Source organism: Ursus maritimus, unplaced genomic scaffold (assembly GCF_017311325.1).
Source record: "Ursus maritimus isolate PB19 unplaced genomic scaffold, ASM1731132v1 scaffold_8, whole genome shotgun sequence".
Classification (NCBI taxonomy): Eukaryota; Metazoa; Chordata; class Mammalia; order Carnivora; family Ursidae; genus Ursus; species Ursus maritimus.
The window spans coordinates 493,247-519,344 of NW_024426996.1; the positions used below are offsets into that span (position 1 = coordinate 493,247).

At 39.3% G+C, this 26,098-nt stretch overlaps 1 protein-coding gene across 4 annotated transcripts in view; it reads left to right on the top strand.

Moving 5' to 3' along the window:
• Positions 1–26,098, top strand: part of MANBA (mannosidase beta) — a 118,320-nt gene that overhangs the window by 89,427 nt on the left and 2,795 nt on the right. For all 4 annotated transcript variants that reach the window (XM_008707214.2, XM_040625055.1, XM_008707215.2 and 1 more), the window contains 4 exons: positions 6,100–6,264; positions 19,910–20,054; positions 23,639–23,781; positions 24,638–24,895. In XM_008707214.2, coding sequence (XP_008705436.2) covers positions 6,100–6,264; positions 19,910–20,054; positions 23,639–23,781; positions 24,638–24,895 — 711 coding nt within the window. The remainder of the gene's footprint in view (positions 1–6,099; positions 6,265–19,909; positions 20,055–23,638; positions 23,782–24,637; positions 24,896–26,098) is intronic.

Genomic DNA, 26,098 nt, shown 5'->3' on the forward strand with positions numbered 1-26,098 from the left:
GAAACTCTGTACCCAAATTATTCCCTACTCTCTCAGTCCCTCCCACCCCAGCTCTAGGTACCACTAATCTGCTTTGTATGTCTATATATTTGCCTTTTCTGCACATTTCATTTATTGGAATCATAAAATATGTGATCTTTTTAGGCTGGCTTCTTTCACTCAGCATAAAGTTTTCAGGGTTCATCCATGTTGTGTCATGTATTAGTTTGTCATTCCTTGTTATTGCGGAGTAGTATTCCACCGTACGGATGTCCCGCGTGTGTGTATCCATTCATCAGTTGATGTCTGTTGTGTTATTCCCACTTCTTGGCTCTTGTGAATAATAATAGCTGATGTGAACATTTGTATGCATTTTTTTGGTGAACGTCTGTTTTCAGTTCTATTAAGTATACACTTCGGAGTAAAATTGCTGGGTCGTATAGTAACTGTATGTTTAATATTCCGAGGAACTGCCAAACTGTTTCCCATAGTTTGCGGTCACTGCACCATTTTGCATTCCCACCAGGAAATGTATGAGGGTTCCAATTTCTCTACATCTTTGTCAACACAAATATTCCCTTTTAGTTTTTTTTTTTTTTAACAGTTCCCTGGAAATTTCCATTTATAGGCAATTTGCATTTCCTTCATGGCTAATGATGTTGAGCTGCTTTTCATGTGCTTTTTGGCCATTTGTATATTTTCCTTAGAGAAATGTCTATTTTTTTTAATTGGGTTATTTGTCTTTTTGTTATTGAATTGTGCTAATGTTTATAGCAGCAGTGTCTACAGTAGCCAAAATATGGAAAGAACCCAGATGTCCATCAACAGATGGATAAAGAAGATGGGGTATACACACACACACACACACACACACACAGAGGCAGACAATGGAATATTACTCAGCCATCAAAAAGAATGAAATCTTGGCATTTGCAATGACATGGATGGAACTAGACTATATTATGCTATCGAAATGTCAGTCAGAGAAAGACAAATACCATATGATTTCACTCATGTGAAATTTAAAAAACAAAACAGATGAACATAGGTGAAGGGAAAGAAAAATAAAATAAGATAAAAAGAGAGAGGGAGGCAAACCGTAAGGGACTCTTAACTATAGGGAACAAACAGGTTGCTGGAGGGGAGGTGGGGGGGATGGGGTAACTGAGTGATGGATGGGCATTAAGGAGGGCACTTGATGTAATGAGCACTGGCTCCATACATATGCAACTGATGAATCAATAAATTCTACCCCTGAAATTAATAATACACTACATGTTAACTAAATTGAATTTAAATTAAAAAAATGTTTTAAGAGTTATATATATATTCTGGATATTTTTTTTATCAGATATATGTTTTGCAAATATTTTCTCCTAATTTGTAGGTTTTCTTTTTACTTAGTTGTTGGTGTCATTTAAAGCACAAAAGTTTTAAATTTTTTAAAAGATTTTGTATTTATTCATTAGAGCAAGAGAGAGCACAAGCAGGGAGAGGGGAAGTTGGAGAGGGTGAAGCAGGCTCCCTCGAGCAAGGAGCCTGGGATCAGGACCTGAGGCAGGCACAGACTGAGCTGCCCAGGCACCCCAAAAGTTTAAAATTTTGATGAAATCCTTATCAATCTTCTCTTTTATCTCTTGTGCTTTTGCTATTGTATCTAGGAAACCATTTTCTAACCTAAGCTCACAAAGTTTTACTTCTGTGTTGTCTTCTAGTTTCAGTCTTACATTTAGATCTGGGATCTGTTTTGAGTGAATTACTCTGTGTGGTGTGAGGTAGGTGTCCAGGTTCATATTTTTGCATGTGGATATCTAGTTATCCAAACATAATTTATTGAAAACATTATTCTTTCTCCCATTGATTCTCTTGACCCCTTTGTAAAAATCAATTAACCATAAATGTTAGGGTTTATTTCTGCATTCTCAGTTTGTTTCCATTGATCTCCCCTCTATTTTATGCCAGTATGCACGGTCATCATTACTTTAGCTTTGTAGTTAGTTTCGAAAGCAGGAAGTGTGAGTCCACCAACTTTGTTCTTCTTTTCGAGATTGTTTTGACGGTTCTGGGTGCCTTCTGTTTACATATCAATTTTAGGATCACCTTGCCAGTTTCTGCAAAGAAGTCCACTTGGATTTTGATAGGGATTGTGTTGAATCAGATTAGTTTGCAAAGTATTGCCATCTTAACAATACAAAGTGTCCTGATCCATGAACATGTGACGTCTTCTTTCACGATTTTGTAGTTTCATTGTATGAAGTTCATACTTCTTTGGTTAAATTTATTCCTAAGTCTTTTTGTAAATGGAATTACTTTCTTAATTTATTTTCACATTGTTCCTTACTAGTACATAAAGAGACAGTTGATTTTTGCAGATCGAACATATATTCTGCAACCTTGCAGAACTTATTTATTAGCTTTAATAGTTTTTGTGAATCCTTTCTATTTTTCTATATTTAAGAGCATGTCATCTGCAGATAGAATTGGTTCTACCTCTTCCTTTTCAATGTGGATGCCTTCTATTAACTTTTCTTGGCTAATTGCCCTGGCTAGAACCTCCAGTACAATGTAGAATAGAAATGGTGAGAACAGACGTCTTTGTTTCATTGCTTTACTTAGGGAGAAAGCCTTTAGTCTTTTATTCTTTAGTAAGATGTTAACTGTAGGGTTTTCATAGATGCCTTTTATCAGGTTGAGGAAATTCCCTTTTATTCCTAGTTGGTTGAGTGCTTATATCATAAAAGGGTGTTGGATTTTGTCAGATGCTCTTTTTCTGCATCTACTGAAATAATCATGTACCTGGGGGGCCCTGTGTGGCTCAGTCAGTTAAGTGTCCAACTCTTGATTCCGGCTCAGGTCATGATCTCAGGTCATGATCTCAGGTCGTGGGCCCAAGCCCTGCATTGGGCTCTGCGCTCAGCACAGAGTCTGCTTGAAATTCTCTCTCTGTCTCCCTCTTCCACTACCCCACTCATATGTGCGTGCACTCTCTCTCTTAAATAAATAAGAACTTTAAAAAAAGTTACAAAAGATAATCATGTACTTGTAGTTTTTGTTTCCTCCCCTATTACTTGTGTAAAGTAACCACAAAAAAATTTTAAGACAATTTCAAAATCTTCCTCAATTTTACCACCTGAACCAAACTATATTTGCTTCCACACAATGCAGTTATATTGTATTTTTAGTTTTGGGAGAGTGAGAGAGAGAGAGCATGAGCAGGGTCAGAGGGAAAGGGAGAAGCAGACTCCCTGTTGAGCAGGGAGCCTGACATGGGACTCGACCTGAGCCAAAGGCAGATGCTTAACCACTGAGCCACCCAGGCGCCCCTGTATTTATAATTTTAATAAGTAATGTCATAACCTTAGATCTAGCCCCCCTCCTTTTTTTTTTTTTATTACTCCCGTGTTATGAGGTGATTTTTTTAGGAATACTGTTGTTTCAGAATGGAGGAGGATGGAATTGAGTATCCTGACTCAGGTGGGAACAGGTGTTAGAATGGGAGGGAAGGAATGAAAGAAGCAAAAATATTTACTGAGCAGATGCTCTTTACCAGAGACCCATTGTTTCATTTAACAATAATCTACTCCCTCCCCCAACCCTTTGACTGAAGTCTGGAAGGAAATCAAGGTACTAGAGAGTGAGAGTTCCATCATTACCCCAGATAGCAAGTAGCATATCTGGATTCAAACTTATTATCTAACACCAGAAGCTGAACCATTTTCATTTCACTACATTTCTGGAGGGTGGGTGTTAACAAATTGCTAAACCTTTTTCTTAAATCCATTAGCATTTCTGTTTACCTTCTGACAATAATGCAGTTGCCATGTTTTTGTGAAATGCCTGATGATGTTCAAAGATACCAAACACTGTGTTTTAAAATAGGGGAAGGTGAAGCTAAGTTCTCTAAGTTCTGTTCATTATGAACCTTGATTTAACCATTACCTCTTTTTTGAGCTACATTGCTTAGTTGAGGATTTGAACTAGGTAATCGGGAAAATAAAAGAAACCAAAAGAATAACTTTACATAAAACTTAGGTTTTTAGTTAGAGTGGTTTTTTTTCATGTATTTAACAAAAAATATTAAAATGTCCCTTTCTAGTTTGGGATGCATTACTTCTTTATAAAATAATCATATTTGCAATAGTCCATTATCAATATTGCCCAGTAATTAAAAGCTTGGGCTATGGAATAAACAGATCTGGATTTTAATGCTAGAACTGCCATACACTAACTCTATTGCCTTGGACAAATTATTTAATCTTTTTGAATTTTGGTCCTCATCTGTAGATTGGGTTTGGTAGGAGTAAAATACCTCTGGGGTGGGGAGGGAGAGAGAGATGGAGAGAAAGAGTGTGTGTGTGTGTGTGTGTGTGTGTGTACATGCAGAGACGCATGTGTGCATGTGGTGTGTAAAGATTAAGTTAATTTACACACTGAAGCACTTAGCACAGTTCTTGACACATAGCGACAATAAAATGCAATAAAATGTAAGCTATTATTATTGTTAATACAGTCCATTCTAGCCATAGGATTTGTATGAACGTTTTATTTTCTTCAGAGGCATCTAGGTTTAAAGAACTAGAGGCTGGAGCTAGACTGTGCCAACTAGCTTAGGATCCTGGACAAATTACTGAATCTTTCTGTGCCTCGTCTCTAAAATAGAGTGGTAATAATACCGACTGGTAGAGTTGTCCTGAGGATTAAGTGAGGTGTAATATTCTTAAAACAATTAGGGCCTTATCTGGATTCCTTCTGATAACATTGTTACAGCTGAAATTTATAAGACTCTCAAACCATGGCTATCAGAAGTTAGAAAGCTTTCCGCAGAACAGAAGGGCAGGTTTTACCAGTTATGGGATGCATTCATATCATTACCGATCAGGGCTGAGAAGCCTAAAGATGTGTTTCAGGCTTTAAAAAGGAAGAAGCGTTGAAGGAAGGGAAGCCTGTTAGTTAAGGTGTGTACATCTGCAGTGTGTACAAAACGACTGTAAATACTAAGACCTCTTTTAAATAAGTAATTGAAGTAATTAGTGTTCTCTAAACTGTCTGGTGATAACAGTTTTGGAAAATACATACATATAATGTGGAAAAACTTCCACATCAAACATGGGTAATGTACACTACTTACGTGTTAGTATAAATAAATTCCTGAAGAATAATTTTTTCCTTTTAAGGTGATTGCTCTGTGCATTGCATGAGTATAGGGAGTTATAAGTCATATCTTATGAACAGGGAATAATATTTTTAATTTTCAGGGATTTTTGAGGGTTGGGTAGACTGTTTTTCAAAGTCTTTTTATAACCTGGATTAAACTGGTGTTTTCAGGTATAGACAGCAGGTGTCTTATATCGTTCTCAAATGCTAGCAGGGCATTAAATCATAGGCCTGGAAGCCAGAATCATTGTCTATTTTTCTGTAAAAGGTACACTACTAACGTATGTGTGTATTTGTTTTTGTTTTTTTTTTTGCTTTAACCTGATGATAGCTTCTCAAAGAGATGACAGAAAGATCGCATAAATTGTGCCTGGCTTTAAAAAAAGTTACTATTAGGGAAAGGAGTATCATTGTTTGGTTTGTGTCTTCAACTGTATCAAAATTAAATATCTGTATGTATCAAATATATTTAGTAGTAATTGAGAAACAAATGAGCAAGTGCTAAGCATTTACTGTCTTAATAGTCATATTCTATTCCTGTTAAAGAATTTACAGTTGTAACAGAATACTGATTTCAGTCCATTATCCTTTTTTGACAGTTTATTTACTTGAATAGATAAAATGACATTTAAAAATAAGCACGATGAATGCTGTCTAAAAACAGGAATAATGTTTTAAGAAGATAAGACTTTTGATAGAAATGCCAAAGTGTAACTTTCTAGGTGTGAGAAAGGGAAGGGATAGTTCCCAAATCCTGGTTTTGTGATTCAACTTTGCACAGGGCTACTTTTTCACCAATAACAAGTATGATGGCAAAAACATCTACCATCTGCAAAATTAGAGTCGCAGAGCAAACCTTGAGCTCTTTCCCGTATGCAGAGTACTTTTTGAGCTTGTCAGAAGTGTGTGGAAAAGTAGTTTCACTCCTGACTCCCCAATTTGTACCTCTTATTCTTTACTCGAAAGGTTTCATCTCAAGAGGACTGGTCTTACAACAGCAAATTTTCACTTCATCGACAACATCATGCAAATGGTAATAATGAAATGCTGCATCAGATTGGATTTCACTTCAAATTCCCGGAAAGCACAGATCCATTACAGACATTCAAAGATACCATTTACCTTACTCAGGTAAGGCATTCTCATTCTGAAGCTCAGGAGGTTCCGCAGTTGACATGAGGGATCATGGAGACTTTGTAATAAACCTTATGTAGTGAAAAAATATTCAGGTTTTTATTTCACTGACTGAGGAGTTTATCTTCTTCAAAATAGATAAATGATGACAGGTAATACTTGAAATAGTTCATTTTTGGCATTTGTCCCTCTTACAAAGAACAAACATCTCACAATGTTCTACAACAAATTGTGCATTAAAATGTTCCCTAGCTCATGATCTCTATGAAGTGTCAGTAATTAAGACAATAGCTTTCCCCAAGGATAAAATGGAACAATGGAACACAATAGAGTCCAAAAACAGCCTTATGTAGAATATAGTCACTTGATTGATGGCCATGATGCCACTGCAATCCTGTGGGAAAGGATAGTTTTACCAATGGACAGTATCTTTATAGGAAAATGAATGAACTTTGACTCCATATACAAAAATTAATTTGATCAGTGATCAAGGAATCAACTGTGAAAGGTAACATTTTCATAACCTTGGCAAAGATTTCTTAAACAGGACATAAAAAAACACAAACTATGAAAGAAAATAATGATAAATTGGACTTCATTAAAATTATGGACTTTTGTAAATTAAGACACCATTAAGAGAGAGAAAAGACAAGCCACAGATTGGGCAACAGTATCTGCAATACATATATCTGATAAAAGATTTGTATTCAAAATAAAGAACTTCTATAAAGTAATAAGAAAAGGATATAACCTATTAAAAAATGGACAAAAACCTTGAACAGGCACTTCAGCAAAGAAGATATGCAGTGTTCAGTAAATATGTGAAAATGTGTTCAATTTCATTTTCAATCAAGGAAACGCAAATTAAAATCATACTAAAATCGTACCCCTACACTACAAGGTACACAATGTCATTTTAGCACAATGGCTAAAATTACATAGATTGACAGTGCCAACTGTTGGTGAGGATGTGCGACAGCTGGAACTTGTAGACATTGTTAGTAGGAATAGAAATTTGTTTAACCACTTTGGAAAATCTTATGGCAGTTTCTATCCAAGCTAAACATTTGCTTCCTCTTTGAATCAGCATTTCTACTCCAAGTTATGTACCCAGGAAAAATGAGTGCATATGTCTGCCAACAGACATCTAAAATAATGTTCATACCAGCTTTATTCATAATAGCCCCAAACTGGAAACAGCCTAGTTGTTCTTTAACAGTAGAATTTATAAGCTGTGGTATATTTATGTAATGGAATATTCCATAGCAATACAAAAGAATGAACTACTGATATCAGCATCACTTGGATAAATCTCACAAACATTATGTTGAGTAAAAGAAACATTGAAGTTTTAGTTATAGACAAAATGAATCAAGATGATGGAGAGCAAATTAGTGGTAACCACTCTTGTGGAGGGGATAGTGAATTATGGTTAGAAATGGGTATAAAGGGGGCGCCTGGGTGGCACAGCGGTTAAGCGTCTGCCTTCGGCTCAGGGAGTGATCCCGGCATTATGGGATCGAGCCCCACATCAGGCTTCTCCACTATGAGCCTGCTTCTTCCTCTCCCACTCCCCCTGCCTGTGTTCCCTCTCTCTCTGGCTGTCTCTATCTCTGTCAAATAAATAAATAAAATCTTAAAAAAAAAAAAAAAGAAATGGGTATAAGGAAACTCTCTGGAGTGCTAAAAAAGCTTTATATCTTGATATGGGTGCTGGTTACATGGGTGTATACAAATGATAAAATTCACTGAGGTGTACATTGAAGATCTCTCCGTGTTACCTTATGCACCTTACTGGATTATTTTTTTTAAGGTTTTATTTATTCATTTGAGAGAGACAGAGAGAGCACAAGCAAAGGGAGAGGCGTAGAGAGAGGGAAAAGCAGGCTCCCCGCTGAGCTGGGAGCCCAACATGGAGCTCTATCCCAGGACCCGGAGATCATGACCTGAGCCAAAGGCAGATGCTTAACCATCCAAGCCACCCAAGTGCACCTGGATTATTTTAAAAACAGCTCTATTGAGATATAATTGACATACCATAAAATTCACTCATTTTAAGTGCACAATTAAGTGGTTCTTAGAATATTTATTGAATCATGCAATCGTGATCATAATCCAATTTTAGAATGTTTCTGACATCCCCAAAAGATCCCGTGCACCTGTTTGTAGTTACTCTGCTTTCTCACCTTCAGCCCCAGGTAAACATTAATCTGCTTTCTGTCCGTATAGATTTTACTTTTCTCAGCATTTCATATAACTGGACTCCTACCATGTGTGATGTTTGGCATCTGGCTTCTTTCACCTAGCATCAGGGTTTTGAGGTTCTTCCATGTTGTAGCATATATCTGTACTTCATTCCTCTTTCTTACTAAATAGTATTCTGTTGTAATGGATATACCGTATTTTATATATCCATTCATCTGTTGGTGCACATTTGGATCATTACCAATTTTTGACTGTTATGAATAATACTATGAATTTTAGCATACAAATCTTTGTACACATACCTTCATTTCCTTTGAGTTGAAATACGTGCGTGAAATTGCTGAGGTAAATGGTAAATTTATGTTTAACTTTGTAAGAAACTATCAAGCTGAATTTTAGGTAATATTTTCTTCTTAATTTTTCCATTTACTCTCTTTATTTGCCAATTTTATTTCATGAACCTGTGAACTACATACATGCCTAAGACTATATTAAAGCCACCGCTTATTTATCTGATGTTTTTGCCACCCTTGTTTCAAGTTCAGAGAGAGAAGGCAGGAGCCTAATCCCAATCATATGAGTTGATCTGAAATAGACTCGAAGTTTTTGTTAAACATGATCCCATTTTAATTTTTACATCTCAGCACCTAAAAATATACCAATTTCAATCTAAACTCATGCCTACTCTCATCAGTTTTCTCCTATATAAAAACAGAAAATCTGGATGGAAGCTGGCAGAAAACTGTAAGCCAAAAGAATACTCTTTTTTAGAAGGCGATAAACTAATAAAGAAAATTTTAATGTTTTAACCATAAGCTTATCAGTTAGGGAAGTGTTGCCAGTGTGATGTGTAGTTCATGAACTTACCTCACAGAACACAAGTTGAAAGATAAAAAGTTGAGATCTGTCCCTTTTAAAGTGTTGAAGTTCATCATTATTAGCTTTTCATAGCCAATATTCTATAAAAGGGTCTCAGTTTTGATATATGAAATAGGATGATCCTTATTCGTGTGTGTGCACACGCAGGAAACTTTTCAGCTGTTGTTTTTCATGCTTGCTGCCTTCCTCCCAGCTGTTCATTTTATTACTGTTACTTTATTCTATTTCCTCAAAACCACATTCAGAGAACTGAAAAAAATAATTACTGAACTCGTTAGCATTATCAGTAACATAGTCAGGAGTTGGATGTACAAGTGGACTTATTTGTTGCTGGTTTTTGTTGGTGATGGCTTTCACCTGATAATTTACACCGGTGTCTTATCAGGCATTGGCTTGGAATTGGCTTGTGTTAGTTCTACCTTAGAACTTTCTGACGTGCTAGATGGGATCTGAGATGGAAAGAAAATCAGAATTATGATTTGTTTTGTTTGTTTTTAGGGTTGAATTTTCTTGACTGAAATAGACAGGAAATGTTAGAGTAAAACATTCTTTTCCCCCTTGCTACTTTGATTTTGGAACAATCATCTTTGACATGTGCATTAGAAAGAAAAACCTTTCTTTGGTCCATTTTTTTCTGTTCCTGCTTCCACTGTCTCTTCTTTTTCTCATCGTCTGTCATACTATTCTGAAGAACAGAGTACCTGCATGTGTACTACTTTTTAAGACGTTCTATAAAGCAATTTTTTGCAACTTTCAGAAAAATCTTGGCTGAGAAACCTGTGCAGTATGTTTCTTCACATTTATATCTTTTCCTGTCTTCTCCCTATCTTACAGCAGCAAAAGGATCCTTCTTGGTTTTTACTTCTTTAATTATTCTAATATTCCAGGGGCGCCTGGGTGGCTCAGTCGTTAAGCGTCTGCCTCCGGCTCAGGGTGTGATCCCAGCTTTATGGGCTCGAGCCCCGCATCAGGCTCCTTGTTCCGCTGGGAGCCTGTTTCTTCCTCTCCCACTCCCCCTGCTTGTGTTCCCTCTCTCACTGGCTGTCTCTCTTTCTGACAAATAAATAAATAAATAAATAAATAAATAAATAAATAAATAAAAATCTTAAAAAAAAAAAAACCCAAAACTTTAATTATTCTAATATTCCAAAGTAATCTTGCCTCACCTTTCATTTTCCTACCTTATCCTGTTATATTGTATTCCAAATAGCCTACTTAGCTAGGCACACTCTCTTAAGCCATGTTGCACAGGCTCACTGCTTAGTTTGAGGACTGTCTGAACTTGATAATCTAAACTTGATCAATTTGCTCTGCCAGTATGGGCTCTTTACTAGCCGCTTAGAGAGGTAGCTGGGCTATTGACAGCCTTTACTAACCCCTTAGCTTATAGCTCCCTCTAGTGCCTTCATTTATTCTTCACATATTTATTAAGCATGTAATGAGGGCTAGATGCTTAGGGATGTCCTTAAGAGATTCATATTCTTTAGGAGTCCATTTCATCTTCCTGTGTTGCATGTAACTTGATCACAAGAACAAAAAAACCCACAGACTATGTTGTAGACTCAGGTGTTCATGATACTTGCTACCTTGGAATGGTTATTTGTTTGGTAAGCAGCACTGAGATTTGATAGAAGATCCAGGCTATGCTGAGCTTTTAAGGTGAATGGGATGAGTAAAGGAGGGGAATGATTAATAGAGTACATTACATTACTAATATATTATATTTATATGCAACATATAATTTAGCAGTCAAGCAGACAGCATTCTTTGGGTGTCTACCAGATGCCTGGCCCTGAGCCATGAGATGTGTTTTATATCTTCTCATGTAATTCTAACAACATCTCCAGACATCTGTTACTGTTTTCATTTTATATTTGAGTAAACAGGCTCAGAAAGGTTAAGTATTTTTCCCAAGTTCTCAGGAAATGAATGGAGCAAATTTCTGCCTTTTAAACTACAATATTATATCCTTTCGCAATTGAGATAAGGGAAATTCTATAACTACTGAGGTGTTTGGTTGAATTTTAACATCAATTTGCAGCACTTCAGTAAAGCAGACATCAGAAATTTGACACATAAAAGAGGCCTTATTGGAATAATGGAGAAAACCAACAAAACCAAAAAGTTAGTTCTTTGAAATGATCAACAAAATTGAAAAAACTGTAGCTAGACTGGCCAAGAAAAGAAAAAGAGAGAGAGAAGATTCCAATTACTAAATCAGGAATGAAAGAGGGAACACTACTGTTGACCTTAAATAAATAAAAAGGGTGATTAGAGAATACTGTAAGTAATTATATGACTGTAAGTCATTTAACCTAGATGAAATGGCAAATTCATAGAAAGACACAGACAATGTAAATTGACTCAAGAAGAAATAGAAAATCTAAGTAGATCTATCACAACTAAAGAGATTGAGTTACTAATCAAAGAATTGTCTTCTACAAAGACGGCTTCACTATTGAATTCTAAAAAATATTTTAAAGAAGAATTAACACCATCTTTCACAAATTCTTCTCAAAAAACAGAAGAGGGGAAAACACTTCCTAACTCATTCTGTGAAACCATTTTTATTCTGATTCTAAAACCAGACAAAGACACGTAAGAAAAGCACACCAGGACTAATATCTTCTATGAATATAGACAGAAAGAAATCTTCAACAAAATACTAACAGTCCAAACCCAGCAGCATATAAAAAGGTTTATAAACTATAATCAAGTGGGATTTATCCCAGGATTTAAGATTGGTTCAACCATATGAAAGTCAATCAATGTAATACACCATATTAATAGAATAAAGGGAAAATAACTACATCATCATTTCAATAGATGAAGGAAAAACATTAGACAAAATACAATACCCTTTTGTGAAAAAAAAATTTCAACAAGCTAGGACAAAAGGGACTTCATCAATCTGATAAGAGCACCTATGAAGAACCTATAGCTAATATCACATTGAATAGTGAAAGACAGAAAGTTTTCTCCCTAAGATCAGGAACAAGACAAGGATGCCTGTTCTTGCCACTTCTATTCAGCATTGTACTGGAGATTCTAGTGAAAACAGGCAAGGAAATCAAATAAAAGGCATCCAGATTGGAAAGGAAGAAATAACACTATCTCTGTCTGCAGATGACGTGATCTTATATATAGAAAAACTTTAAAAATCCACCTAAAAAATCTGTGAGAGCTAATAAGTTAATTCAGCAACTTTGCAGGATATAAAATCAATATACAAATATCAGCTATATTCTTAGCATGAACAATTTGAAAATGAAACTAAATAATAACATTTATAGTAGTATCAACAAGAATAAAATATTTTGGAATATATTTAACCAAAGAAATGCAGGACTTGTACTGTGAAAATTACAAAATATTATTGGGGCTATTAAATGGAAAGACATGGATTGGAAGACTGAATATTGTTAAGATGGCAGGACTCCCCAAAGTGATTCACAAATTCAACATAATCCCTATCAAAATTCCTACTAAAATTTTCAGAGAAATGGCAAAAATGACCCTAAAATTCATACAGAAATGCAAGGCACCCAGAATAGTCAAAATATCTGGAGAAAACAAATTTGGAAATGTCACACATCCTACTTTCAAAAACTTAAGTACAAGATAGTGTGGTTTGACCTAAGACCCAACATATAGATTGATTGAATAGAATTGGGAGTCCAGAAATAAACACATAAGTCTATGGTCAACTGATTTTCTACAAGGGTGCCAAGACAATAAAATGGGAAAAGTGTTTTGAACAAATGGTGCTGGAACAAATGGATATCCACATGTTTAAAAAAAATGAATTTGGACTCTTACCTCACACTGTATACAAGAATTAACTTAAAATGAATCAAAGATCTAAATGTAAGTGCTTAAGTCATAAAACTCTTAGGAGAAAACATAGGTGTAAACTTTGTGAATTTTGATTTGGCAACAGTTCCTTAGATATGACACCTAATGCACAAGCAACCAATGAAAAAATACATAAATTGAATTTCATCAAAATTAGAAACTTTGTGTGTCAGAGGCCAATATATCACAAAAGTGAAAAGATAATCCACAGAATGGGGGGGAATTTTTGAGTCGTATATATAAGGATCTAACATCCATAATATATTTTAAAACTCTTACAATTCAATAATGAAAAAGACACCCCAATTAAAAAACAGCCCAAAGATTTGAATAAACATTTCTCCAAAGAAAATGACCAGTAAGTACCATGCAAATATCCTTAACATCATTAGTCATTAGGGAAATGCGATCAAAACCCACAAAGAGATACTACCTACACCTACTGGAATATCTAGAATAAAAGAGAAGAAAAGAAGTATTGATAAGTGTATTGGTCAGAGTTCTCCAGAGAAACAGAACCAATAGGCTATATATACAGATACATATGAGATTTATTATAGGAATTGGTTCACATGGTTATGGAGCCTGAGAAGTCCTATAATCTACCATCTACATGATGGAAAACCAGAAGAGCCAGTGGTGTAAAACAATTTGATTTTAAAGGCCTGAGAACTGACGGGCCACTGGTGTAAGTCCAGGAGTCCAAAGGCCTTAGAACTAGGAGCTCCATTGTCTGAGGGCAGGAGAAGATGGGTGTCCCAGCTCAAGAAGAGAGAGAGAAATTGCCTTCCTCTTCCTTTTTGTTCTATTCAAGCCCTCAACTGATTGGATAATGACCACCTACACTGATGAGGGTGGATCTTCTTTACTTAGTCTGCTGAATCACCAGAAACATCCTGACAGACACACTCAGAAATAATTTTACCAGCCATTTGGGCATCCCTTAGCCCCATCAAGTTCACACATAAAGTTAACCATCACAGTAAGGATGTAGAGAAATTGGAACCCTCGTATCTTGCCAGTGGGAACGTAAAATGGTGCAACTGCTGTAGAAGAGTCAGTTTCTCAAAAGGTTAAATGTAGAGTTACCATAGAACCCCAAAATTCTACTTTTAGATATATATCTGAGAATATTGAAAACATGTGTTCACACAAAAACTTGTGCACAAATGTTCATAGCATTTTTCATAGCCAATAAGTTAAAATAATCCAAATGTTTATCAGCTCATGAATGGATAAACAAAATGTGGCATATCTATACAATGAAATACTATTTAGCAATAAAAAGGAATGGAATATGAATACACACCACAACGTGAATGCACCTTGAAAACTATGCTAAGTAAAGGAAGCCAGTAACAAAGGCCATATATTGTATCATTCCACTTACAGGAAATGTCCACAATAGGCAAATCCAAAGAGACAGAAAGTAGATAAGTGGTTTCCAGATGCAGAGGAGAGGGGAGAACAAGGAGTTGCTATTAACCAGTACAATATGGTGTTTCCTTTTGGGGTGATAACAATCTGGAATTAGGTAGTAGTGAGAGTGCACCACCTGTGATTATACTAAAAGCCAACGAATTGGAAGCTACGAGGGTGAATTGTATGGTATGAATTGTATCAGTTGAAACATAGCTTTATTGGAAGATTCTTATCACCAGGATAATTTTAAGTAAATGAAGAATTAAAATTACATTCTGTCTGGAAGGCTTAGTCACATGGCTACCCCTAGTTCCAAGGGTAAGGGATATGATTCCGGAGAATGGAGCCCACCCATAGCTCTGTCACTCTGGAGGACAGGGATAATGGGCTTTTGTAAACAGCTAGCAATCTCCATCACAGTGGCAAAGCTGGAATTGGAGCCTAGGTCTTGGTGTCCTGGTTCAATTTCTTTTTACCCTACCATCTGTTTCTCCAAGGAGACTGATTTCATAAGTGTAATCAAGCAAGCTGCTGAAAATAGACTTTTTTGAAACTAAAATAAGATTTGTCTGCTAACAGTGGGACTGAGTAGCCTAGGAAATGACTAAGCATTTATCCTTCTTATATGTAAAGATTGTCCTCTTTAGGGAAGGATGCATGAGTGTATAAATACAGGTATGGCAGTTCCAGAGATTTTCCAGTGGAAGTGGGATTGTACAACATCCCTTTAAGAATTAAAGTGGGCAGTGGCCTTCTGCATTTTTATGAACAAAGGCGTCATTCATTAGCCCTAACTGGCACCCACTGGTTTGGGTAAACCCAGGTCCATGGTATTGGCATGGCACCATCTGTCCGTGGAGTGTGCTGCACTGTTCTAGAGCCCGGAGCGCTCAAGAGTCTTGATTATCCTCCTTCACAAGTTCAGCTGTGATAGGCTACTAGTTAGGGCTTGCCTAGTGTCCTTTTCCTTTCATTTCTAGCAAGGGGTAGGAATCCTGCATGCATGTAAAAGAAAAAAAATTAAGTTTTAAAAATTCTAAAAGATTATTAATATTTATCTATTAAACCAGAAAAGATATAAATTACAGAGATTGTTAGAATAGATATACAAAAATAAAGATATCTTGCAAGTAGTTCTCAAAACTGAAATACAGATTGAAAACGCAAAGGTTTGTGGGGGCTAGGAAGGGTAATTTAAATGGATAGGAGGATGATTATTGAGAATTGTGACAAAACGGAACATGTAGGCCGGGACTTAAGAATTAAACAATATCCAAACAAGAAACAAAAAAACACCCACCTCAAAAAAAACCCAAGAAACAAAAAACCACCCATCTCTGTGGGCCAGTTAAAATCTGTGTGGGGCAACGTTCAGCCTGGAGGCCACCAGTGGATAGCAGCCTCTTGACTGGAGCCTAATATAGCAATATGCAGCAAGGAGTTTAACATTTGTCATCTATTATTCCCAAAAGAAGCAACACAAGAACATAAAATGTTCTTAGCTCTTGCGTTGAAAGAAAAAACTGGAAACCATTCAAATGCCTAATAAGTGGAGAATGAGGAATCACACTGTGGTATAACTGTATAACCATTTAAAGCACAGAGATGCTAGCAAGTGCCAGGGCATGGGGATGTACACGTGAAAACTCAGTGAGAACAGAACACTAAACGTATATGCTACAAAGTATGTTCACACAGATTGGAAAAGAATTTGGAGCAATGTAAATAATTCGATGCTTATGAGATTTTTTTTTTTTCCCTGAAAAGAAGCTTACATGAAGAAAAAGAAAATGCAGGTCACCTCTATCAAGGCCATCAGTAAAATATCTGGTTGTCCTCTGGATTAGAGCCAGCTAAGCACAAGCATGGCTATTTAATAGGTTATGGCTTTGTCCTAGAAGTTTTCATTTTTGCCTGAAAGAGATAACTGAATTTCCTACTCTGGTATACACCGATATTTTGTTCCCACCTCAGAATTCTGTTTTTACTTTTTTTCTGTTTACCCTACTTTATAAATGTGGACCCAAGGAAAGTGCTTCCTGTCCAAAACTTCACGAATGACACCCCTCCTTCCATACCACTCATGAGCTGACAGTGAACCAAGTCTCTGGGGGTAATAACAGGATGGTGCAGGTTCTTTGGCTTCTTTGGTATGTCAGGAATGGCCCAGACCTCGGGGGTACTTCGGGTACTGGGAGTTCCCGAATTGTGGGCTGGCACCCCCACATGGATTGTCCGTGGTGGTTGCTGTTCGATGCCCGTGCTTGGCCTGTCAGGGCTGGACCAGCAGCTTCTGGACTGTCTGGTGACTAGGATCCCTCTCCTCCTGTTGTTACTCACCAGTCTGATGAGGACTGCCTCAGCTTCTCCTCTCATGATCACTCCACACACAGTCTGTAAAGCAATGGCTGCTTTTCAGGAATCTCTGGATGAGAACTGAGATTTCTTCTTGTTCAGGGTCTTGGGTGTTTGTGATGTGGCGGCAGAGACTGGCTGGCTTGATCTTGTGCCCATAGGCCAAGTTTAGCTTGGTTGATGGGGTATTATATGGAGGCCCAGGGCGATACGAGTGAGTTCAGAGATCAGCTCTTTTAAACAACTATGAAGGCTACTCTCCATGCTGAGAAAGGTAAAGATCTCTAGTGGGCATGGATGATGCTGCCCTCGAATCTGTGTCCGCTGAGATTTCCACTTTGGGGCTGCGTCATCCTCACTGAATTTTCAAGACGTTGTTCCACAACACTGATTTTGTACCATAACTCAACATATGTGAAGCTTACAAAGGGACTGAATTTCTCTGTGCCTGCCTATCCAGGCCTAGAAGTAGATAAATCTCTCTCTCTCTCTCTCTCTCTCTCTCTCTCTCTCTCTCTCTTTTTTTAGTTTGGACAAGATTGGTTTTTTTTTACAAGGAACTTGGCTGGAGATTTCTGAGTATAATTGCAGATTGGCTTGACTGACAGATCAAATTTCATAGGTCTGTTTTTCTATTTCATCTCCTCTCACGTAGTGTTGGACTAACACGTGCAGATTGTATCCTGTGGTCATTTTCAGTTGGCACCACTGCCACTCCGTCTGCGAGATCTGTACTTTCTTTAGAGTGTATTCGCTGCTCTCATCGCTGCAGTCCCTGTGGTCTGGTTCCTGAATGAGGACATTTCTTTATCTGCTCACAGCTGATATCATCTCTTGCTGGCATGGTTTTCATAGCTTTCTGAATGGTCGTCCTGAACCCACTGTAGCCCCCACCCCCACCCCAGAGCCTCCGTTTCTCCTTTTGGTCAGCAGCATCTTCTTTGGGAATGCAAATCTGGTCCCTTCACCTGTTGAGCTTAAAAGCTTTCTGTGACTTCCAGTTGCCTCTAGGATACACACCAAAACCTTCCCAGGTCTGGTCCCTGCATCTCACTGGCCTCCCTCCCTTTGCTCCTGGCTCTCTGTGTTCAGGCCGCCTTGGCCTCTCAGTTCTTTGCCTGTGCATTCTCTGCTTAACACACATGTCCTCTCCAAGTGCCGGGTTCTGCCCTCTCTGTTTTTCTCTTTCCTCTTCTTTGAGGCCCATCACTGTTCCTCAGCTAGGCCTATTTCCTCTACTATCCGCACTCCTAACATTGCTCACCTCTCCTTCTTAGCACTTATTACTGTTTAAAGTTTACATTTATTTTCGTGATTCTTTGATTAAGTCCTGTCTTCTACACAAGCCAATAAGCTCCATGAGGGTGGGTTTGTATCTTTTTTGCTGGGAGAGGGGTGGACCATTACCAGCATGTCACACATACTGTAGGTGCTTATTAAATCTTTATTGAATGACCATGATTTTTTCTTGCTTCACCCTTTTGGAATTTTATGACACTGCCTCATGTAAGTCGTACCTTCACCTATGACTTTCTCACTAGCCAGCTTAACTCTGTTTCAAGGTTTTCCCTTTATGTGAGCTCTTCCAGCTTTTAGAAAAGCATCTGGGCTTTGTCTTCTAGAAAACCTTACCTGCATCCTTCTTTTCTTTCCTCTGTGAAAATCCAGGCTCCGCTCTAAGGAGGAGTCCTTACAGCTCTGACCATCTCTGCAGGTTCTCCTTGGTGACCTCTCCAAATGAGCCTGAGAACCTCTGACTCATGAGCCTCTCCTGCTAAACCTCTAAGTTAAAAGCATGGGATAGCAGGGGAGCCTGGGTGGTGTAGTTCGTTGGGCTTCCCACTCTTGGTTTCAGCTCGGGTCCTGATCTCAGGGTGCTGGGATCGAGCCCTGCGTCGGGCTCTGCACTCAGTGCAGAGTCTGCTTGGGACTCTCTCCCTCCCTCTGCCCCTCCCTCTGGCTCGCACTCTCTAAAATAAAATAAAGTCTTTTGGGGCGCCTGGGTGGCGCAGTCGTTAAAGCATCTGCCTTCAGCTCAGGGCGTGATCCTGGCGTTCTGGGATCGAGTCCCACATCGGGCTCCTTTGCTGGGAGCCTGCTTCTTCCTCTCTCACTCGCCTGCTCTGTTCCCTCTCTTGCTGGCTGTCTCTCTGTCACATAAATAAATAAAATCTTTAAAAATAAATAAATAAATAAATAAAATAAAATAAAGTCTTTTAAGAAAGTATGTGATAACAGCAGCAATGAAAGGGTGATTTTTCAATGATGTTGCCAATAATTAAGAGCCCTGCGTGAAGTTCTTTAGTGCCTCTTCAACAGGAACTAAATTCACATGTCTCGTTGCTGCAATTTACCATCTGTTCTGCTATAATAAAGGAATTACATTCATAAGAAATTTTACATTATCAAAAGTCATGATATAAGAACAATTGTTTGAACAGAAAAAAGGGGTTAGGGTTTGGACAGTATCAGACTCATAATGAAGTTATTTTTCCTGTAGAATTTTTTTCTAATAAAACTTTTTTCTTTAGTAGCTATGAATATATTTGTAAAATCCATCACTGCAAAAAAGTTTAGCATTTGACTACATATACCATTTACTCTGGAATAATAGTCTGTTTTCCATCATTGCCTACACTATCATTAGCAAGGAACCTTTCATACCATCCCATTTCCTCCATCACCCGTTGTTATAATAAACGGGACACTAAGACTCCCAAACCAATCAGCTGTTATAGACAACCCTTCTGTCCTACTGAGGGGCTAGTTACAGAGCTAGTATAATAATGGTAGACATAATGCTAATCAGATTCCCTCATTTATTCAACCTGCTTCAAGAAAACACCCTCGAGCCTGCAGTTTTCTCAGATCTAGACACTTACGCCGAACAATAATACTTGTGCTTCGATGTTTTCCCCTGAATCAGGTGATGCAGGCCCAGTGTGTCAAAACAGAGACCGAATTCTACCGCCGCAGCCGTAGTGAGATAGTGGATGGGCAAGGCTACACCATGGGCGCGCTTTATTGGCAGCTGAATGACATCTGGCAGGCTCCCTCCTGGGCGTCTCTAGGTAAGTGCCGCAGCATTCCTCATATCTGTGAGAGAAAGCAACTCCTGTGCCGAGAGGCACGGAGAAAGCCCGGCTCCTGAGGGGTCAGATGAGTCTGAGTAGAGCCCCCCCACCCACCGCAGTGCAGGGGCGGCTCCTCCCGCAGCCTGTGGACTGCGGCCGCCCCGCCCACCTTCCTGGTCTCTCTGGGAGCCTTCCAGGCAGCCTTGTCTGGCTTCTGGGCTGTGCAGAGCCACAAAAGCCGGCTAATGAAGGGGGTAGGTTTATGCATGAAGATCTCAGCCACGTGTCTTATAATTATCGCTTAAAATTTCGAATTTAATTAGGAGGAATTTGGTCCAGGTTAAAAGAAGCAATTACTTAAGCCTCTCTTCCACTATTTAGAAGAATTCAACCTAGTGGAAGCCGGACCCAACTGTGTTAACATGTCCTTTTCCCCGGATTCCCCTCTAGGTCCATAAGGTCATCTTTATTCTTGCCATACTTGTCTCTTGGGGGATACCTGGTGGGGTCAGAAATCCACGTAGGAAGGCTTATCAGTTGCACCTGTTAGGCTGACAACAGGTAGATGACTGACATGGTGCCCACAGTTTGAATTATTCTATTTTTAAAAATTAAAGAGTAATAATCTTTGGTGTTCACTAGTGGTAGTTTGAAGCAAAGTTCAGTTAATAATGTACACAAGGATTTGGGGCTGAAAATGAGGCAAGGCCGTACAGTAAAAAAGCCACTTTGCTGGTGAGGTTCTTAAACTAGCTGTGAAAGCAAATCCAAAGGAGCCCATTACCCGCGCGCTTTGCTTAGTGCTCTGAATCACCTCTTGCGGTAAATTGGCGTTTCGACCAAGTTTCTCCCACCAAACTCTTTATCAACACCAACCAGAGTAACGAGTATTGGGTGAGAACCAGGGATAGACTGGGGAGAGTAGCCTTTCTGGGATGCTTAAAACTGGACAAAGAGATATTGTTCAGAGACACTTGGACCCTGCCCCTGCCTTCTTATGTGTGGATGAGGTCGTGGACTCCTGAAGCAGCATTTGGTTCGAGAACTGGGAGAGCCCAGTCTTAGTTAATTTTCCCTTAAATGATTGTATTGCAGATTATTTTAATGAGTTCTTTAGAAAGGGTGAGTTAACCCAGGAACAGGAGTATGATGGCAGAGCAAGAATTCATTTTTTAAAGTCTTGCAGGATGATGCCTCCGTGGAGAGGGTTGCCATCTTCTTGCACCTGTTACAGAAGACAGGTGCCAGGGAGGAGTTGTGATAAGGTACGCTATGTCTGTCTGCTCCTGCTCTGGGCAGCCTCATAGCCTCTGTTTAACTCTGCTTCGTTGGTTTAATGAATCTGGTGCTTTTAGTGTGTGCCAGTGGGGTTGGGAGAAGGTAGGTGTCACCTCTTATCATCTGAAATGGCGATCCTTCAAAGGGATCATAGCTGCTTGGAACCTAGATTCTTATATATTTCCTTTAGAAAATTAGTCTCATTTTTAGTTATTTTGCAAATACAGAAATCCACCTGAGCATTTTATTTTGCTTGGCTTATAAACTTGGACAGGTACAGAGCTAATGGAAAAGCCAGAAATCACATCGCATCTTTAGCTGGCTAGGCAGGCTGTTCTGTTGGTAGCCATACTTTGTCACTGATGAGTAACTAGTGTGTGTCCCAGTGAGACCTTGTGCTTCAATTGCTGTCCTCCTGTGTTCTGTGTGTGGCCGTGAAGCTGGAACCGTGCATGTGAAGTCTCTTCTGTAATGGATATCACACGGGAGAGTCTGTAAGTCACCTTACGTCTGAGCCCCCTTCCATTTATGAGAAAACTTTCCAAATACAGTTGATGTTGGAACAATAGGAGGTTGAACTGTGCAGGTCCTCGAAGATGCAGATTTTTTGGGTAAAGACAGTACAGTACTGTAAATGTATTTTGTCTTTCTTCTGATTTAGTAACATTTTCTCTCCTCAGCTTGCTTTATTGTAGGGATACAGTGTATAATACATATAACATACAGAATATGTGTTCATTGACCACTATGTTATCGGTAAGGCTCGGTCAACACTAAGCTATTAGTAATTAAGTTCTGGGGGAGTCAAAAGTTACATGTGGGTTTTTGACTCCGCAGGGCTTGGTGCCCTAACCCCATGTTGTTCAAGGTCAACTTTGTAAGTTCAAGTTCATTTTGTAGATCTAATATGGAAGGTCTCTCCACCCCTCCCTGCTTGTTGTTTTTAAGGGGAAATATAAAGAGTTGCAGTTGAACTGCTGAGAGTTCAAATTTTGGAAACCCTGAAGAAATTGGTTCTGTCTGAACTTCACATTTCTCCATCCGAGCGGCTTGCACTGTGGATTCTGGACATGACACCCCCCACCACCACACCCCCAGCCCCCACCTGCCCCCTCTCCCCCTTCCCACCATCTCTCTGGAAGTTCTTCAGTGATGCAGTGCTTTGTGGGAAAGAGCTTTTTGAAATAGAGACACGTTGACATGTTTTTTAGTTTGGGGGTTTAGCATACTAGACATGCCAACAGGGCACAGAATTCATAGGTTCCCAAAAGCTTCTAATTGTATCTGAGCAACTGTCATTAATCGTCATCTGTTTGGATGTTCTCCTCGAGTCTGCACTTGCCAGCAGCATTTGTGATAATGGTTGTTTTATTTCGCTCAGAGGCTTTTGTGCTTATGGTAATAGGAAGGAGACTTTGAGTTCTAAATAACTCTGTCACTTTTTAAATTGTTTTTTTCCCCCAAGTGTTTTGTTTATGTATTTTTTAGGTGTACCATACAGTGATTCAACATTTCTGTACGTTGCAAAATGCTCACCATAATAAGTGTAGTTACCATCTGTCACCATACAAAGTTATTACAATATTATTGACTATCTTCCCCATAAGTCTTATTTTTTTTAATTTTTGAAAGATTTTATTTATTTATTTGAGAGAGTGCATGTGAACAGGGGGGAGGGGCAGAGGGAAAGAGAAGGAGAGAATCTCCAGCAGATTCTGCACTGAGCTGCTGAGCATGGAGACACGGGGCTAATCTTACGACCCCGAGATCATGACCTTGGCTGAAATCAAGAGCCAGTTACTTAACCGATTGAGCCACCCAGGCGCCCCTCCAACCCTTATAAACGAATATTTATAATATCTTATACAATTGTAATATTTTCTTATAGTTACTAATGTATGTAACATTTTTACCGCCGTGCTACCGATGTCCTTCTTCATGTGTATGTAGTCAAAAGGAGTAGTGGTACATTGAGCTCCAGAAGGCGGAATTATGTTGAGAAAGTGCTGCCTAGGAGTCAGGTGTGGGCTCAGCGTACTGCCTGTGGCATGTTTGATTTACTGCCCGAGCCTCCCTTGCCTCGTTGTCAAGTGGATGTGAATGCCCGCCTCACCCAGAGGTGAGGACGCCACGAGGTAGAGACCGGAATGCCGCGAGGCCTCAGCGTACGTGGGTTCGTGCCCCCTTGAATCTCCCTGCTGCGCTCGGTCCCTAGAATCATGACAAGTCGGACATAGCAAGACCATGGGCGAGGTGACCCTGACTGCTTGACCCTGCCCATCTCATAACTTGCCTATTTTTAGAGTATGGAGGAAAGTGGAAAATGCTTCATTACTTTGCTCGGCATTTCTTCGCTCCGCTGTTGCCGGTGGGTTTCGAGGATCAAGACGTGTTTTTCATCTATGGTGTGTCAGACCTTCGCTCTGACTGTGAGGTGAAGCTCACTGTAAGTTGCTTGGAGTTTTTTTTTTTTCTAAGACAGAGGGGAGCGTTTTTGATCATTTCTTTAGTTATTGGTTATATTCCTTCTGGGAAAAGAAAAGAGAAGTTAATTTGTATTGAAATGTGTCTAGTGCCTGTCGCAGAAAATGGGCTGTCCTTGGACTCAGAACACCTGTACCTTCAGGATTAAACTCTGTCATTTATCCCGCGACCTTAAGGCTTAAGGCCTTGGTGATTCAGTTTCCTCATCTGTGAATATCATGTCTTCACTCATCAGCCTGTCTTGAAGGATTTCAGTGGGCAGTGAATAAAATAATTAGATAAAAACAAATTATAAACTGCAAAGTGCCACTACAATATAAAGTTATATCCTCACAAGAATCTGGAAATAGCCTAAACTTGACGGAAAGAAATCCTTAAAAATGGTTTGTTAAAGTGAAAATCTGTAAAAGCATTCCGAATGTATATGGAAGAATACACGTGCATTTAAAACGATGCTAGGCAAAAAGAGAGGGTAGAAACTCACAGAGTCTCTGGTGGCTGAGGTTGGAGGACACTGCAAATAGGTCACGGTTATGGAATAATGACACTGTACCCGGTCCTGTGTCTTCCATTGATGATTTTATTTAATTCTCACATCAGCCAGTGAAGTTCTTACCCTCATTTTACATGTGAAGAAACAGAGTCTTTGAAGAGTGGAGTAACTTGCTCTGTTACAAGCTCTAGTACTTAGTGGGGCTGCGGTTCAACCCAGGGTTCATAGGCTCTTAACTAGTTCTGCTACTCTGACTTTCATCTATTATTCTCCAAAAAAAAAGGGACCAAGAATGTTTGTTTTTGCTCTGTCTTGTTTCCCCCAGGTGAGAGTCCACACGTGGAGTTCCCTGGAGCCCCAGTGCTCCTCTGAGACCGAGCGTTTTGTCCTGAAAGCAGGGACGGCCGTTCTCCTCTATAAGGAGTCGGTGCCTGTGTTGTTGAAGAATTGTGGGAATTGTACGCGGCAAAGCTGTGTGGTTTCCTTTTACCTTTCAACTGACAGCCAACTTGTGAGCCCAGCCAACTATCACTTCCTGTCTTCCCTGAGTGAGAGCGTGGGGCTCCACAAGGCACACGTCACGGTGAGTACCAGGGGCCTGGGGCCCCCGTGGCCTTGCAGAGCTGCCCTGCTTCTGGGGCAAGCACATGGCATCCTGCATTTTGCAGAATTTCTCCTTGGTCCTGAGTTGACCTGGGACCTGGGGAATGTTAGTCTCTTCCCACTAGAAGCAAAGACCAAATGATTTTTTTTTTTCTAATTCAGCGTTTGTCAGAGTTTAGGGTTCCTGCCACTCCTGCTACCCCTTGAGCCCTCCATAGTGGGCTGGAGCCGTCACCACTGACTGCTCCCGCAGCACCTTCTGGCTCTGTCCCTGGGCTTTCCTGCTTCATCCCTGAAGTGTCATGTGCTGTCCTGGCAAGCGAGCAGACCTGTGTAGAGGGGTGACCAGCAAGCCCCGGCGGAAGCTGGAGGGTTAAGGACAGTTGATGCATTTTAAAAATTTTCCCTTTATTCTCTTTGGTTTATTGTTTCAAAGTAGTTTAATCACCAAATCTATAATTGCCAAGGAAAAAATGGGATGACCAGAATGTGTTGTAAAAATTGTACAGCTGGAGAACGTGGAATCTGTCTAGTTGATTGAAAACCCTTCCTACCCTTTCCCCTACACATGGTGATTGGATGTTTCTCTAGAAAGCTTTATTCTCTATGTTTAGTGAAGGTTAAATTTGTTTTAGGCCTGTACTTCATTGAAAATGCTTAAGTGACAGGGTTTTGGTTTTTTGGTTTTTTTTTTTTTTTTTTTTTTGCAATTACTTAGAAATAATCATATTAAAACTCAGTCCTTGAAATGAAAACATAACTTTCTAATTAATAGTGAAATATTCACATAATGAAATGTAAGTCATCCGTGGCAACTGACGCGGAGCAGCTGTGACGGGAGCGGCGTACGTTCACACAGCTTCTTTCCAGAAAAACAACAACAATAAAACCAAAAAACTATGCAGCAGATACATTTACAGTCTCCAGACTTAGGATTTTGAAATCTTCTTCTCTTTGCTAAACCAGGCCTTCATGACCTTGGGACAAGTTTGGATTTCAGTGAGACTTGCCCTTCTGAAAGGATATAATAATAGTAATAATAGTTAACATTTACTGCAGGCTTACCATAGGCCAGGCACGTGGGTGTGCACTCCCCGGTGGGATGCCGGGAGTGCTGCCATACCTCCCTGAAGCCAGGCTACAGGCTTGACCCTGGGGTCTGCGGTCATATATAGAGATGAGA